General features: G+C 37.0%; 2 protein-coding genes across 2 annotated transcripts; one reads left to right on the forward strand and one right to left on the reverse strand.

The window, feature by feature from the left end:
* Window positions 1,702-8,885, forward strand: LOC109222979. The gene is made up of 4 exons (XM_019387256.1): window positions 1,702-1,956; window positions 7,360-7,571; window positions 7,683-7,950; window positions 8,447-8,885. Exons 1-4 carry the CDS (start codon window positions 1,702-1,704, stop codon window positions 8,735-8,737), a joined length of 1,026 nt encoding a protein of 341 aa, XP_019242801.1. The 3' UTR covers window positions 8,738-8,885.
* LOC109209878 lies at window positions 9,064-11,960 on the reverse strand. Its single transcript, XM_019373237.1, has 4 exons — window positions 11,593-11,960; window positions 10,678-10,889; window positions 9,984-10,236; window positions 9,064-9,693 (listed from the first exon to the last, which is right to left on the reverse strand). Exons 1-4 carry the CDS (start codon window positions 11,749-11,751, stop codon window positions 9,370-9,372), a joined length of 948 nt encoding a protein of 315 aa, XP_019228782.1. The 5' UTR covers window positions 11,752-11,960; the 3' UTR covers window positions 9,064-9,369.

Genomic DNA, 12,423 nt, shown 5'->3' on the forward strand with positions numbered 1-12,423 from the left:
TCAATGTCAAGCAGTGACTCAAACACAGTTTACAGCTAGGAGTTAAAAAGTAAAAATGTCGAGGAAAAGTAACCTCAGACTTCCTTTTGAAAAAGCCTAAGATTTAACCTTTTCCTTTCGCAGATTTGGCAGACATGGAAAATAAGTGACAAGAAAGACTAGCGAAAGAGGGGAGGTGGAAAGTTGTGTAATTCTAAATGCATCCACATACTGAACAAACAACAACAACAACCCAGTAAAATCCCACCAGTGGGGTCTGGGGAGGGTAGAATGTACGCAAACCTTACCCCTACCCCAAAAGGGATAGAGAGTATCCACATACTGAACAATTGTTAGAAATATAAAGCTCCAATAGGTTTCGAACTCCATTTGTGGTAACAAAATGTGTAGGCTCCCATGGCCATCCCTCGGTTGCAGTTAATCATTTAAAACCTTTAGTAGTAGTTTAGAAAGGGCTGTAGAATGCATAGAGTTCTTCTGTTGACTTGATCTATGTTGCCAAGTGGCAATGAGATTTATAGCAAATAAGCAATAGCATGTAAAACTGTAGACAACTATGCTAGTCCTTAACATCTCCTTTTTGGGGTCATTTGACCCTTTCTCTGTTATCTAATCTTTAATAAAATATGAAATAGGTGCAGGAGAATATGAATTCTCAATTCCTTGCTAATTGTTGTGATTCATCGTTGTTCTCAATGAAGGATACTTTTCCACAACTCAGGTACAAAGGATGTCTACCTGTAATTACTGTGAATGTCTGTAAGATAAACTCCTCCGGAATAATGATCTTACTGGCCGAGGCACTACCATCATAAAAAATAAAAATAAATAGAAGAAAAGGAAGGAAAGCCATTGTGTGGCCTATTGGAATTTGAAGCTCAGTTTTTATATCACACCAAAACCTAGGATGTTCTGATGTTTGCCTTTTGTTGTACTTGTAGAACATAGAGTGAGGAATTGTTTTTGATGAGAAACTTGGTATCTCGGTTGAATTGCAGGTTTCATTAGGACCGGTGATGTATTATTAGTATTTGTTATTGTAGCAGGATACTGTAAGATGCAGAGCATTTGAAGTATATCTGCTAAGTTTCTCGAGCATGACTGTGAACACAATGATCCGTCATCAAAGTTGCATATTGTCTTTTTTTGGGGTCCATTTTTGATGCCTTACACTGAAACTCCAGTTGTCTCCTTTCTACCTACTATGCACCTTCCTCATATCTATTCTTTCTGTATAACTTTTTACCACAAGTGCTTTGCAAAGGTTGATTAGAAATATGAGTTCTACTGTCGAATAGTGTTCATAAAACACGTTCCTTCTGTCCAGATGAATATGCATTGGGTTAGACGGGCTTGTCTTGGATTTCTAGTAAGTTATGTGCATCGTGCAAGCAAAAGATACCTAGGATGTTTTTGGCAGAATGTCTTTGACGGCCAAGTCAATAGATGAGTGAGGCACAAATTAAAGTTTATGAATTCACATTTCTGTGACTCGTCATTTGGCTATATTAAGATAGATGATTGGCTGTGGTTATGCTAAGAATGATAGTAGGGGAGCAGTGGCCATTACCTGTCATGTGTTATCACTATTCCAGTGTCAACTTATTTGAGTCTCCTCATTAGTATTACGACCATTTTTTGTCTACATTAGTTCTGCACCTCATTCCTCTATTTTCTTATTTATCCCTCTTCTTTTCAGTTATGATTGCACAAATAGCAGTAGCAACAATAGTTGGAGTGTTGGGATGGGCTTATTTGGCATTACTTAAGCCTCCTCCTCCAAAAGTTTGTGGCTCACCGGGTGGTCCTCTAGTGACCTCGCCAAGGGTCCAACTCAGTGATGGGAGATATTTAGCATACAAAGAGGAAGGCATTGCCAAGGAGAAGGCAAAGTACAAGATCATTATTGTTCATGGCTTTGATAGTTCTAAAGACTTGAAGTTACCTATTTCTCAGGTATATATGAAACTTAGCAGATGAAAGTTTATAAAACTGAATATTAGCATCTTCATTTTAGTAGCTATTACGTATGGGAAGAAGCAGTTCATCTATTATCTCTTATACCTCATGTTGAGAAGATGGAGAAACTTATAAACTTCTGATGGGATTTGGATTTGAAACGTCAATATGGTTTTTCTCTCTATTCTTAGTGTTGAATGAGCTGGCAGATTGATCAAAATCTGCTCCTTGATGTGCTGGCAGATTTGATAGATTGATCAAAATCTGCTCCTTGATGTGTTGGCAGATTTGATCATAATTTGCTTCTGTAAATATGGTACAGTAGATATTTAGGAAAATTTGTCAGAATTTATTCTAGGAAACTAGTTTAGATGTAATCCCTTAATTGAAGGATCTCCTAAGAATTAGGGATTGATTAGCTGCTTTGATTGTACCTATTGTCCTATAAATACTGTACAATTCTATGAATAAAGTATGCCTTTTATGTGTTCAAAGTTTCATGGTATCAGAGCGGGACTTTCCTCCCTAATACCTTATGGCCAAAACAGCCTTTCACGGAGAGCGCCACTCTGCAACATCAACAGAAGCCGAAAGTCCTTCTCTTGAAGCTCTGGCAGAAAAAATGGTGACACAAGGAGGCGATTCCTCTCACATGTCCTTCCAACTAACTTCTCATCGATTAAACGGGAAGAACTATCTGGAATGGGCACAGTCCGTAAAGCTTGCAATCGATGGCAGTGGAAAACTGGGACATCTGACTAGAGAGACGAAAAAGCCGAAAGTCGGAGACCCAAAGATGAATGCCTGGAGATCAGAGAACTCACTCGTGATTGCCCGGCTAATAAATTCCATGGATCCAATCATAGGTAAATTTTATCTTTTTCTACCCAATGCTACGGATGTGTGGGAAGCCGTTAGGGAGACATATTCTGATATAGAAAATGCTTCTCAGATATTTGAAATAAAAATTAAACTTTGGCAAGCTAAGCAGGGTGAAAGGGAAGTAACTATTTTTATAATGAAATGGTATCTCTATGGCAGGAGTTAGATCAGTGTTACAATGATGAATGGGAGTGCCCTGCCGATAGTGTGAAAACAAGAAAAAGGGAAGAAAATGAGAGAGTTTACCTTTTTTTAGCAGGATTAAATCGGGAGTTTGATGAGGTCAGGTCATGAATCCTAGGAAAAAACCCTCTGCCTTCACTTCGTGAAACCTTTTCTGAAATTAGGAGAGAGGAAACTAGGAGGAAAGTTATGTTAAAATCTGATTTGAACCTTGAACTAAAACCTGTTGTAGATGCTTCAGCACTTGCAACAGTGAAAAATGAAGATTATAAAAGGAAAAAGCCATGGTGCGATCATTGCAAAAAACACTGGCATACCCGTGAAACATGTTGGAAGATTCATGGGAAACCACCAAACCGGAAGAAAAAAGGAGTTGACAATCGGGGCTTCCAATCTCAACATGGTCAGGCCCTCCAAACAACCTATTTTGATCAGGGGCAGCAACCTACTCCAGAAACGTCTCCATTCACAAGGGAACAACTGGAACTTCTGCACAAACTCCTTCAATCTCCACAATTCCGATCTGGTGGACCAGATCCTTCTAATCCTTCTTGTTCTTTTGCTCAAACAGGTAATGTACCATCTGTGTTTCTTAGTGCCAACTTCAACCAAATAGATTCATGGATCATAGATTCAGGAGCTAGTGATCACATGACAGGAAGTTCCGATTTTTTCTCTACTTACACTCCTTGTGCAGGGAATAACAAAATCAAGATAGCTGATGGTTCCTTCTCAGCAATCGCTGGAAAAGGAACTGTTAAACTATCACCATCTCTCACACTTCATGATATCCTTCATGTTCTGAAACTCTCCTACAATCTAATTTCTGTCAGTAAATTAACCCGTTCTTTGAATTGTCGTGCTATATTAGACTCTGACTATGTGAATTTCAGGACAAGGTCTTGGGGAAGATGATTGGCAGTGCTAGAGAATCTGGAGGTCTTTATTTCCTTGATAAGGGGGACAACTCGCAACAATTGAATCCTATTTGTTTGAACTCTACTTCTGTTTTGAATAAAGTCATGCTTTGGCACTATAGGCTTGGACATCCTAGTTTTTATTATTTAAGACATTTGTTACCTGAAATATTTGGTAATAAAAATCCGTCCTTGTTCCAATGTGAATTCTGTGAAATGGCTAAGCATCACCGATCTTTTTTTCCTTCTAAAAAGTATCAATCTTCAAAACCTTTTATGATGATTCATAGTAATGTTTGGGGACCGTCTAGGATTTCAACAATATTCGGAAAACGATGGTTTATAACTTTCATTGATGATCATACTAGACTAAGTTGGGTTTATTTATTAAAGGACAAAAGTGAGGTTAAGAATGTGTTTGAAACTTTCTATGTCATGGTGGAAACACAGTTTAATGAGAAAATCAAGATATTCCGAAGTGATAATGGTCGTGAATTTTTTAATGAACAATTAGGAAGTTTTTTCAGAAAAACTGGAGTAGTGCACCAAAGCTCTTGTCCAGATACTCCTCAACAAAATGGCATCGCAGAAAGGAAGAATAGGCACCTTTTAGAGGTAACTAGAGCTTTAATGTTTACTAGTAGAGTTCCACAGTACCTTTGGGGAGAGGCTCTCTTGACTGCTACTTACCTTATTAATAGGATGCCATCTAGGATTCTGAAATTTAAAACACCTTTTAGTGTTTTCAGAGAGAGTTTTCCTAGTTCTAGGTTGAGTACAGATTTGCCTTTGAAGGTTTTTGGGTGTATGACATTTGTTCATATTCATCCTCATATTCGTAGTAAACTCGAACCACGAGCTAAGAAGTGTATTTTTGTAGGATATGCTCCAAGTCAAAAGGGATATAAGTGCTACGATCCACACACTAGGAAGATAATTGTCACAATGGATGTAACTTTCTTTGAGTCACAATTTTATTTTACTACTCATCTTCAGGGGGGTATCATGCAAGTAAAGATTTATCTTTTTGGGATATTGGGGAAACTAGACATCTCACAGATAAAGGACTAGATTTTACAATAAGTACTGATGTGAGGGATCTAGGAGAAAATATAAATAAATGTGATCCAAGAGATGGAAAGAACTGTGATTCGAGAGATGAGGGATATCTAATTGACTTAAATAATAAAAATCCTGATATTGAACCTGTAGAGCCTTTAAATGACACAAATGGAAGCAGAGAACAAACAAAATAAATAAAAGGTATATTCGAGGAGGAACCGAAATCAAGGTAAAAAGACTGAAGATTCTCAACACTATCAAAAGTCTGATCCACAAGGCCTCACTGGAATTCAAAGTAATCTTCCAACAAAGTCTAATTTTAATTCCTTCTCAGATTTGGATCTTCCCATTGCAAAACGCAAAGGTGTCAGAAATACTCTTAAACATCCTATTTCTATGTTTCTGTCCTATGAAAAGTTATCTCCCAAGTATTCCGCCTTCATCTCACAACTTTCTATTGTGGAGATTCCAAAAAATGTGCAGGATGCTCTATGAGTTCCAGAGTGGAAGGAGGCTATTTTGGAAGAAATGCGAGCTCTTGAAAAGAATGGGACATGGGAATTGGTGGATCTACCAAAGGGAAAGAAACCAGTGGGTTGCAAGTGGGTGTTCACCACCAAATTCAGAGCATATGGATCTTTGGAGAGGTATAAGTCCCGCCTAGTAGCTAAGGGATTCACGCAAACATATGGCGTTGACTATTTGGAGATGTTTGCTCCAGTAGCTAAGCTAAATTCAATTAGAGTCCTCTTGACAATCGTGGTAAATCTTGACTGGCCTCTTCAACAGTTGGATGTGAAGAATGCTTTCTTGAATGGCAACTAGAGGAAGAAGTCTATAGGGATCCTCTACCAGGTTTTGAAGGAAAGTATAAGTCGAAGGTATGTAGACTCCGAAGATCTCTTTACGGTCTAAAACAGTCTCCACGGGCTTGGTTCGAAAGGTTTACTCAATTCGTGAAGAAGCAAGGGTATGTGCAAGGACAAGCAGATCACACAATGTTTACCTGACATTCACTAGAAGGAAAAACAACAGTTCTTATAGTGTATGTCGACGATATCATCCTTACAGGAGATGACATGGTTGAAATAAAGAATCTGAAGGAGCACCTTGCCTCAGAATTTGAGATAAAAGATTTAGGCCCGCTGAAGTACTTTCTTGGCATGGAGGTTGCCCGATCGAGGAAAGGAATTGTAGTGTCACAACGAAAGTATGTACTTGATTTGTTACAAGAAACAGGAATGAGTGGTTGTAGACCGGCCGAAACTCCAATTGACCCAAATCTAAAGTTTGGAAATAAGGAAGGGAAATTGATTGATAAATGCCAATATCAGAGATTGGTAGGCAAGTTGATTTACTTGTCTCATACTGGACCTGATATTGCCTTTGTTGTGAGCCTAGTCAGCCAGTTTATGCATTCTCCGCAGGAAGAACATCAAGAAGTTGTGTATCGAATCCTAAGGTATCTAAAGAGCTCTCCTGGGAAAGGGTTGTTCTTCCAGAAGAAGGAGCAAAGAAGTGTTCAGGCTTATACTGATGTGGACTGGGCTGGGTCATCTACTGATAGAAGTTCTACATCTGGATATTGTACATTTGTTTGGGGAAATTTGGTAACATAGAGAAGTAAGAAGCAAAATGTGGTGGCTCGAAGTAGTGCCGAGGCTGAGTATCGATCCATGGCACACGGAATTTGCGAAATGTTGTGGCTCAAGAGACTTTTGGAAGAACTAAGAAGACCTATGAGTTTGCCAATGAAGTTGTACTGTGACAATAAGGCTGCCATAAGCATTGCCCATAATCCAGTTCAACATGATAGAACAAAGCATGTCGAAGTGGACAGACACTTTATTAAAGAGAAGATTGAAGATGGAAGCGTGTGCGTGCCTTTTGTTCCAACAACTGAACAAGTTGCAGATATTTTCACAAAAGGTCTTTTTAGAACTACTTTTGAGTTTGTTGTCACCAAGTTAGGCATGTTCGATATTTACATGCCAACTTGAGGGGGAGTGTTGAATGAGCTGGCAGATTGATCATAATCTGCTCCTTGATGTGCTCGCAAATTTGATTATAGTTTGCTTCTGTAAATATGGTACAGTAGATATTTAGGAAAATTTGTCAGAATTTATTCTAGGAAACTAGTTTAGATGTAATCCCTTGATTGAAGGATCTCCTAAGAATTAGGGATTGATTAGCTGCTTTGATTGTACCTATTGTCCTATAAATACTGTACAATTCTATGAATAAAGTATGCCTTTTCTGTGTCCAAAGTTTCACTTAGAATTGGAGATCGTCTTTAATAAACCTTTGGTGCTTGAACTTTGTGTTTCATTTTGCTGATTCTGTTTTAAGTACCCAGGACCTCATACAAGAGCTCCAAATATATCTCCTACAATATGATCGTGCTGGTTATGGAGAGAGTGATCCACATCCAAAGCGCTCAGTAAAGAGTGAAGCATTTGACATTGAGGAGCTAGCTGATAAGTTGCAACTAGGACCCAAGTTCTATGTGCTTGGCTTGTCCATGGGAGCCTATCTTCTATGGAGTTGCCTAAAGTATATACCGCATAGGTATCATTTTCATCTTTTTACATTCCTTTGATTTTCATATTTTTAAAAATTAGAAACTCGGAGAACTTCCATTTTCAGTCCTTTTATTCGACAAATTGAATGTCCACGCAGGCTGGCTGGAGTTGCCCTTGTTGTTCCATTTGTAAATTACTGGTGGTCCTGTTATCCTGCAAAACTATCGAAACAAGCTTTGGGAAAGATGCTTGCTCAAGATCAGCGGGCATTTCGAATTGTGCATTATGCCCCATGGCTGGTTCATTGGTGGATGAACCAAAAGTGGTTCCGCGCTTTAAGTATTACGGAAGGGAATATGGCCATATTTAGTCCTCCAGATCTAGAAATAGTGAAACAGTTATCAGATGCCCCTAGTCCTGGTCAGGTAAATGATTCTCACTTTAGTTTTTGATGAGAGAGAAGATTATATTAATTAAATAAAGAGGATTTCCCCGTTATATAAGAAGTATACAAAGCAAAGGGAGCTATATAAACTTAGTCCTTTCTAGGAAAGACGTCATCTACAGATGTAGGGATCCCAATACTTATGCCAAGAGTAAACAAGAAACATCATGCTGTTTCCTATTTGGGAAGCCGTTGTGTTCCTTCCCTTCAAGAAACATCACGATGATATGAAAATATCAGCAAAGTTTTTAAATATCTAGCCAAATAAACATTTCAATGAGATCATATCAAGATGTGGTCTTTGGTTGCCTGTTCTCTTCCATTGACAGAAACCCTCACAACGCTATCTTTTCTCTAGTCTATTCTTAACGGATGACGTTGTTGATGAAATAAGTGAGGAAGACATCTAATGCTGTACTAGCTATTTGCTTACTGTTAAGGTAGTCATAATAATGGAACACTATGTTTTTCTCCAGGAAAAAGTTCGACAGCAGGGCGAGTTTGAATGTTTGTATCGGGACATGATAATAGCTTTTGGAAACTGGGACTTTGCTCCAACGGAGATTACAAATCCTTTTCCAAATAACGAAGGTTCTGTCCATCTTTGGCAAGGACACGATGACAGAATTATCCCACGTGAACTCAACCGTTATCTAGCAGAGAAGCTTCCGTGGATTCAATATCACGAGGTTCCTAATGCTGGACATTTGTTAATTTACAATGCTAATTTTTGTGAAACCATCTTGAGGAAACTTTTGACTAGTTGAGTGAAACTGTATGATGTAAATTTAGCATCGATCATGTATCTGCGAGTAAGACGGTAACTACCATGAGCAAACGTTTGATTAGCAACTTAACTGATAATTGTGAACTTCATTAGCTTTTGTAATAAATCTGAGGTAAAAGTTTATCATTATCTACTGTTTCAACTAAGGCTCTCTTATTTACCCTTGAGCTTTTGCTCTTAGATTATTGTGTTCAATTTCTGGTTGTTCTGTAAAACAGTTGACATGTTTTAGGTGCATTAGGAAGGAACATTATCACAGATGTTGGTATCATGCTATAGGAACACTGGCTTTGAAGTGCTATTATATGCTAATAACAGTGTTTTGTTTTAATTTTTTTTTTTGCAACATGTCACATTATGAAATACATCATCCAATAAGTACAAAAAGGGCAAAAATAAATAAAATGAAATTCAATATGTAACATCTGAACATTGTTATGTGACAGTAAAAAAGGCAGCCCGGTGCACTAAGCTCCCGCTATGCGCGGGGTCCGGGGAAGGACTGGAGCACAAGGGCCTATAGTACGCAGTCTTACCCTGCATTTCTGCAAGAGGCTGTTTCCACGGCTTGAACCCGTGACCTCTTGGTCATGTGAGAGTGATGACTATAAACTATGAGTTTGTTGAATAAGATGGTGGAGTTTCTCCAATCAAAAGAGACCTTAAAATGGCTTCACAAACAGTAGTGTCATAGATCAATAGATGTCCATTATTAGGAACTTCATGATATTGAATCCAAGGTAACCTTTCTGCAATATGCCTTTGTAGTTTCAGATTAGTAACTTTATCCTCACTGCCTTGCCAAATGTGAACACAACTCTGACCATTTTCAGGAAAAGGATTGCTTAGCACCAAAGGATCAAAATCCCACCTACTAAAAGCCACAACTAAATCACTGCAAAGGTTGTTGAAAATACTTCTCTTCCTTAGTTTTTCCTGTACCATGGCAAGTAGAAAATCTCACATTAATTACTCTCCAGAAGTTATATTTAAGAGGATTTATGTATCTAAGTCCAATTTGGCATTAAAAAGGCAGCCCGATGAACAAAGCATCCCGCATTCACGCAGGGGCCTAACCTAATGCAGGCATTAGTGGCTGCTTACACGGCTCGAACCCGTGACAACTTTATTGTTGCTCCAAGGTTCCCGTTCACAATGTAAAAGACAATTTAGACATATAAAAACTAGTACAGAAAACATTGAGATAACTGCGAATTAATTTTTACCGGACTAAAACCCTGAAATCCTGGTATATTCTTTATAATCTCTAAATCCTTGGAAGTAAAGTATGTAGTTTTTGGATCTTTGGTAGAAGAAGTTTTTCGAATGGCCCACCACTGTAGTAATTTAGGAACATATTTAGCAGTCATAGTCATCCACCAATAGTCTTTCTTCCTTTGATCATCCTTTGTGAGATTGTGAGGAAGGGATGGCCATTGGTAATTTACAATGGGAACAACAAACGCTACCCCTGCTAACCTGTAACATTAAAAGGAAAAAAATTTGTTTTATATTATAGAAAAATGAAGTTAGTGTTACAAAGTAAAACTATTTGCAAGTTTGTCCATAATTTTCTTTTTCCTTTTTTCCTCAAATTCAAATTTCAAAAATGTGTTTGTCCATGAAATTTTGCAAGTTTTTGAAAGAAAAAAAAAATCGAAAATAAGTTTTTCAAATTCAAAATTTTCAAAATAAATTTTTCCCCACGAAACTGCAATATTTTTTAAAGTGAAATACATGTCCAAATATCAATTTTCAACTTAACTCCAATTACTATTTTTTTTTCTTCCAAAAGTTACAATTTTTATGTTCAAACGCCTACTAAATCTTTCGAACGGCACGGCAAACGCTTTCGTTTTCATGACATATTCTTGAATTTCGTGAATCCTCTAGTTAAGAATGCAAAAGAGTTGATGTTACCTGTGGGGAGTGTGTTTGATGCAACTCCAAGTTGGGTAACATCCCATTGAGCTACAAATAATATAGAATTTTGATCCTAAATGTAAGTTATCAGCCAATTCCTCAATGTCAGATGCTTCACTCCTTAGGGATCGTTTTGGGTTTGGATCACTTTCCCCATATCCAGCTCTATCGTATTGAACTATATATATCCCCATCTTCTTCATCACTTCCTGATCATTATTTCAAGAATCAACAACTACATCCTAATTAACTCATTTTCCAAAACGTATTTAATCAATATATATATATATATATATATATATATATATATATGACAACATGTAAGTATATATTGTTCCAATGCCTACTAGTGTGACTAATTCGAGCTAACGCTAAGACTCATTGACATAGAAAGCGCTCCTTAATTAACCAAAAACTCTTGTGAAAAGTGGAGGAATCTTATCTATCTCACCGCGCACTTGGTGGCAAGTATAGTTTGTTGTAACATTCAACCTTAAAACAAAAAAAAAATGCGCTCTAAATCATCGATATCCCCTTCGCATCCATTTTTTCTCATATGTCCATATATATTATAGTAGATTAGAGGAGAATATTCATAGTTTAAATGAAAATTTCTAAAACCCTTAAAAATATATCTCTATTATATTTTCACTACTGTCGTCACTCCAAGCACATGTACAGGGACAAAATAAACTTAATCCACCTTAAAAATAAAAAATATGATTGATCAAATTCTATTAAGTTTGACTCATAATGATCATTTATTAAAGAATAATTTTAGCTATCAAATGATTGAACAAGCAGGAGCGATTTACTTAAGTTACTTAGTTGACATTCATAAAAAAAAAAAAAAAATATCTAATGAATTTTAAGTTCTATTCATCTTGTTTAGTGGAAAGACAGAATATATACCTGAGGTGCAAGAAAATCCCTTTCTTTGCGGCCGTCAAATCCATGAACAAATATAATTCTATAATTGGATTTCTCCTTTGGAACACCTCTCTCTTTATAGGCCAAGTATCTCCCATCACTTAATCTGATTTTAGCTGAATTATTATCTCTCAAATCCATTCCCAAAGGAAATTTTTTGAAGACAAAAAAGGTTTATAAGCTGTGAGTACTTTCATGGGATCTTCAGACAGTTCTTATAGGCAAAAATTTCAACATGATCACCCTTTTGCTGAGATTTCCATTAACGTGCAGCTCATGAATATAATCAAAACCTTGAAAAGTAAACGATTTTCTGGGCTGGCATGTCCAAAATTTATTTAAAGACATGTTTTTTTTCTCATTCTGATAACAAAACATGAGTTGTACAATTATTAGTTGTTTAATTTATGTATAAAGTAGGTCGTGGAAGCGACCTTACTTGAACAAGATCTGCTCTATAGGATCGTATCACTGTATCCTTGAGTTCTAAGGAGATAGGAACTAAGCCTGGTTGATGAGTTCTGGCCAACAACAATAACAACAACAAACCCAGTGTAACTTTACAAGTGGGGTTAATGCGTATATGGGTCATGGACAAGTGACAAAAAAAAAAAAAAAAGGTCGTGAAGATCCAATCTGACTTTGCAGGAACCTATTAGTTTGTTTACTAATTTAATTAAGATCTTGAAATAAACTAAGATTAATCAGCATTACTATTGGGTCAACTTGTTTATTTTTAATTCCATCAACAATGTAAAAGACTCTGGTTTTTAAATTAAATGTGAGTTCAGAGTAGAAAGAAAATTAGCTCTT

The sequence above is a fragment of the Nicotiana attenuata genome, chromosome 2 (assembly GCF_001879085.1).
Source record: "Nicotiana attenuata strain UT chromosome 2, NIATTr2, whole genome shotgun sequence".
Taxonomy (NCBI): domain Eukaryota; kingdom Viridiplantae; phylum Streptophyta; class Magnoliopsida; order Solanales; family Solanaceae; genus Nicotiana; species Nicotiana attenuata.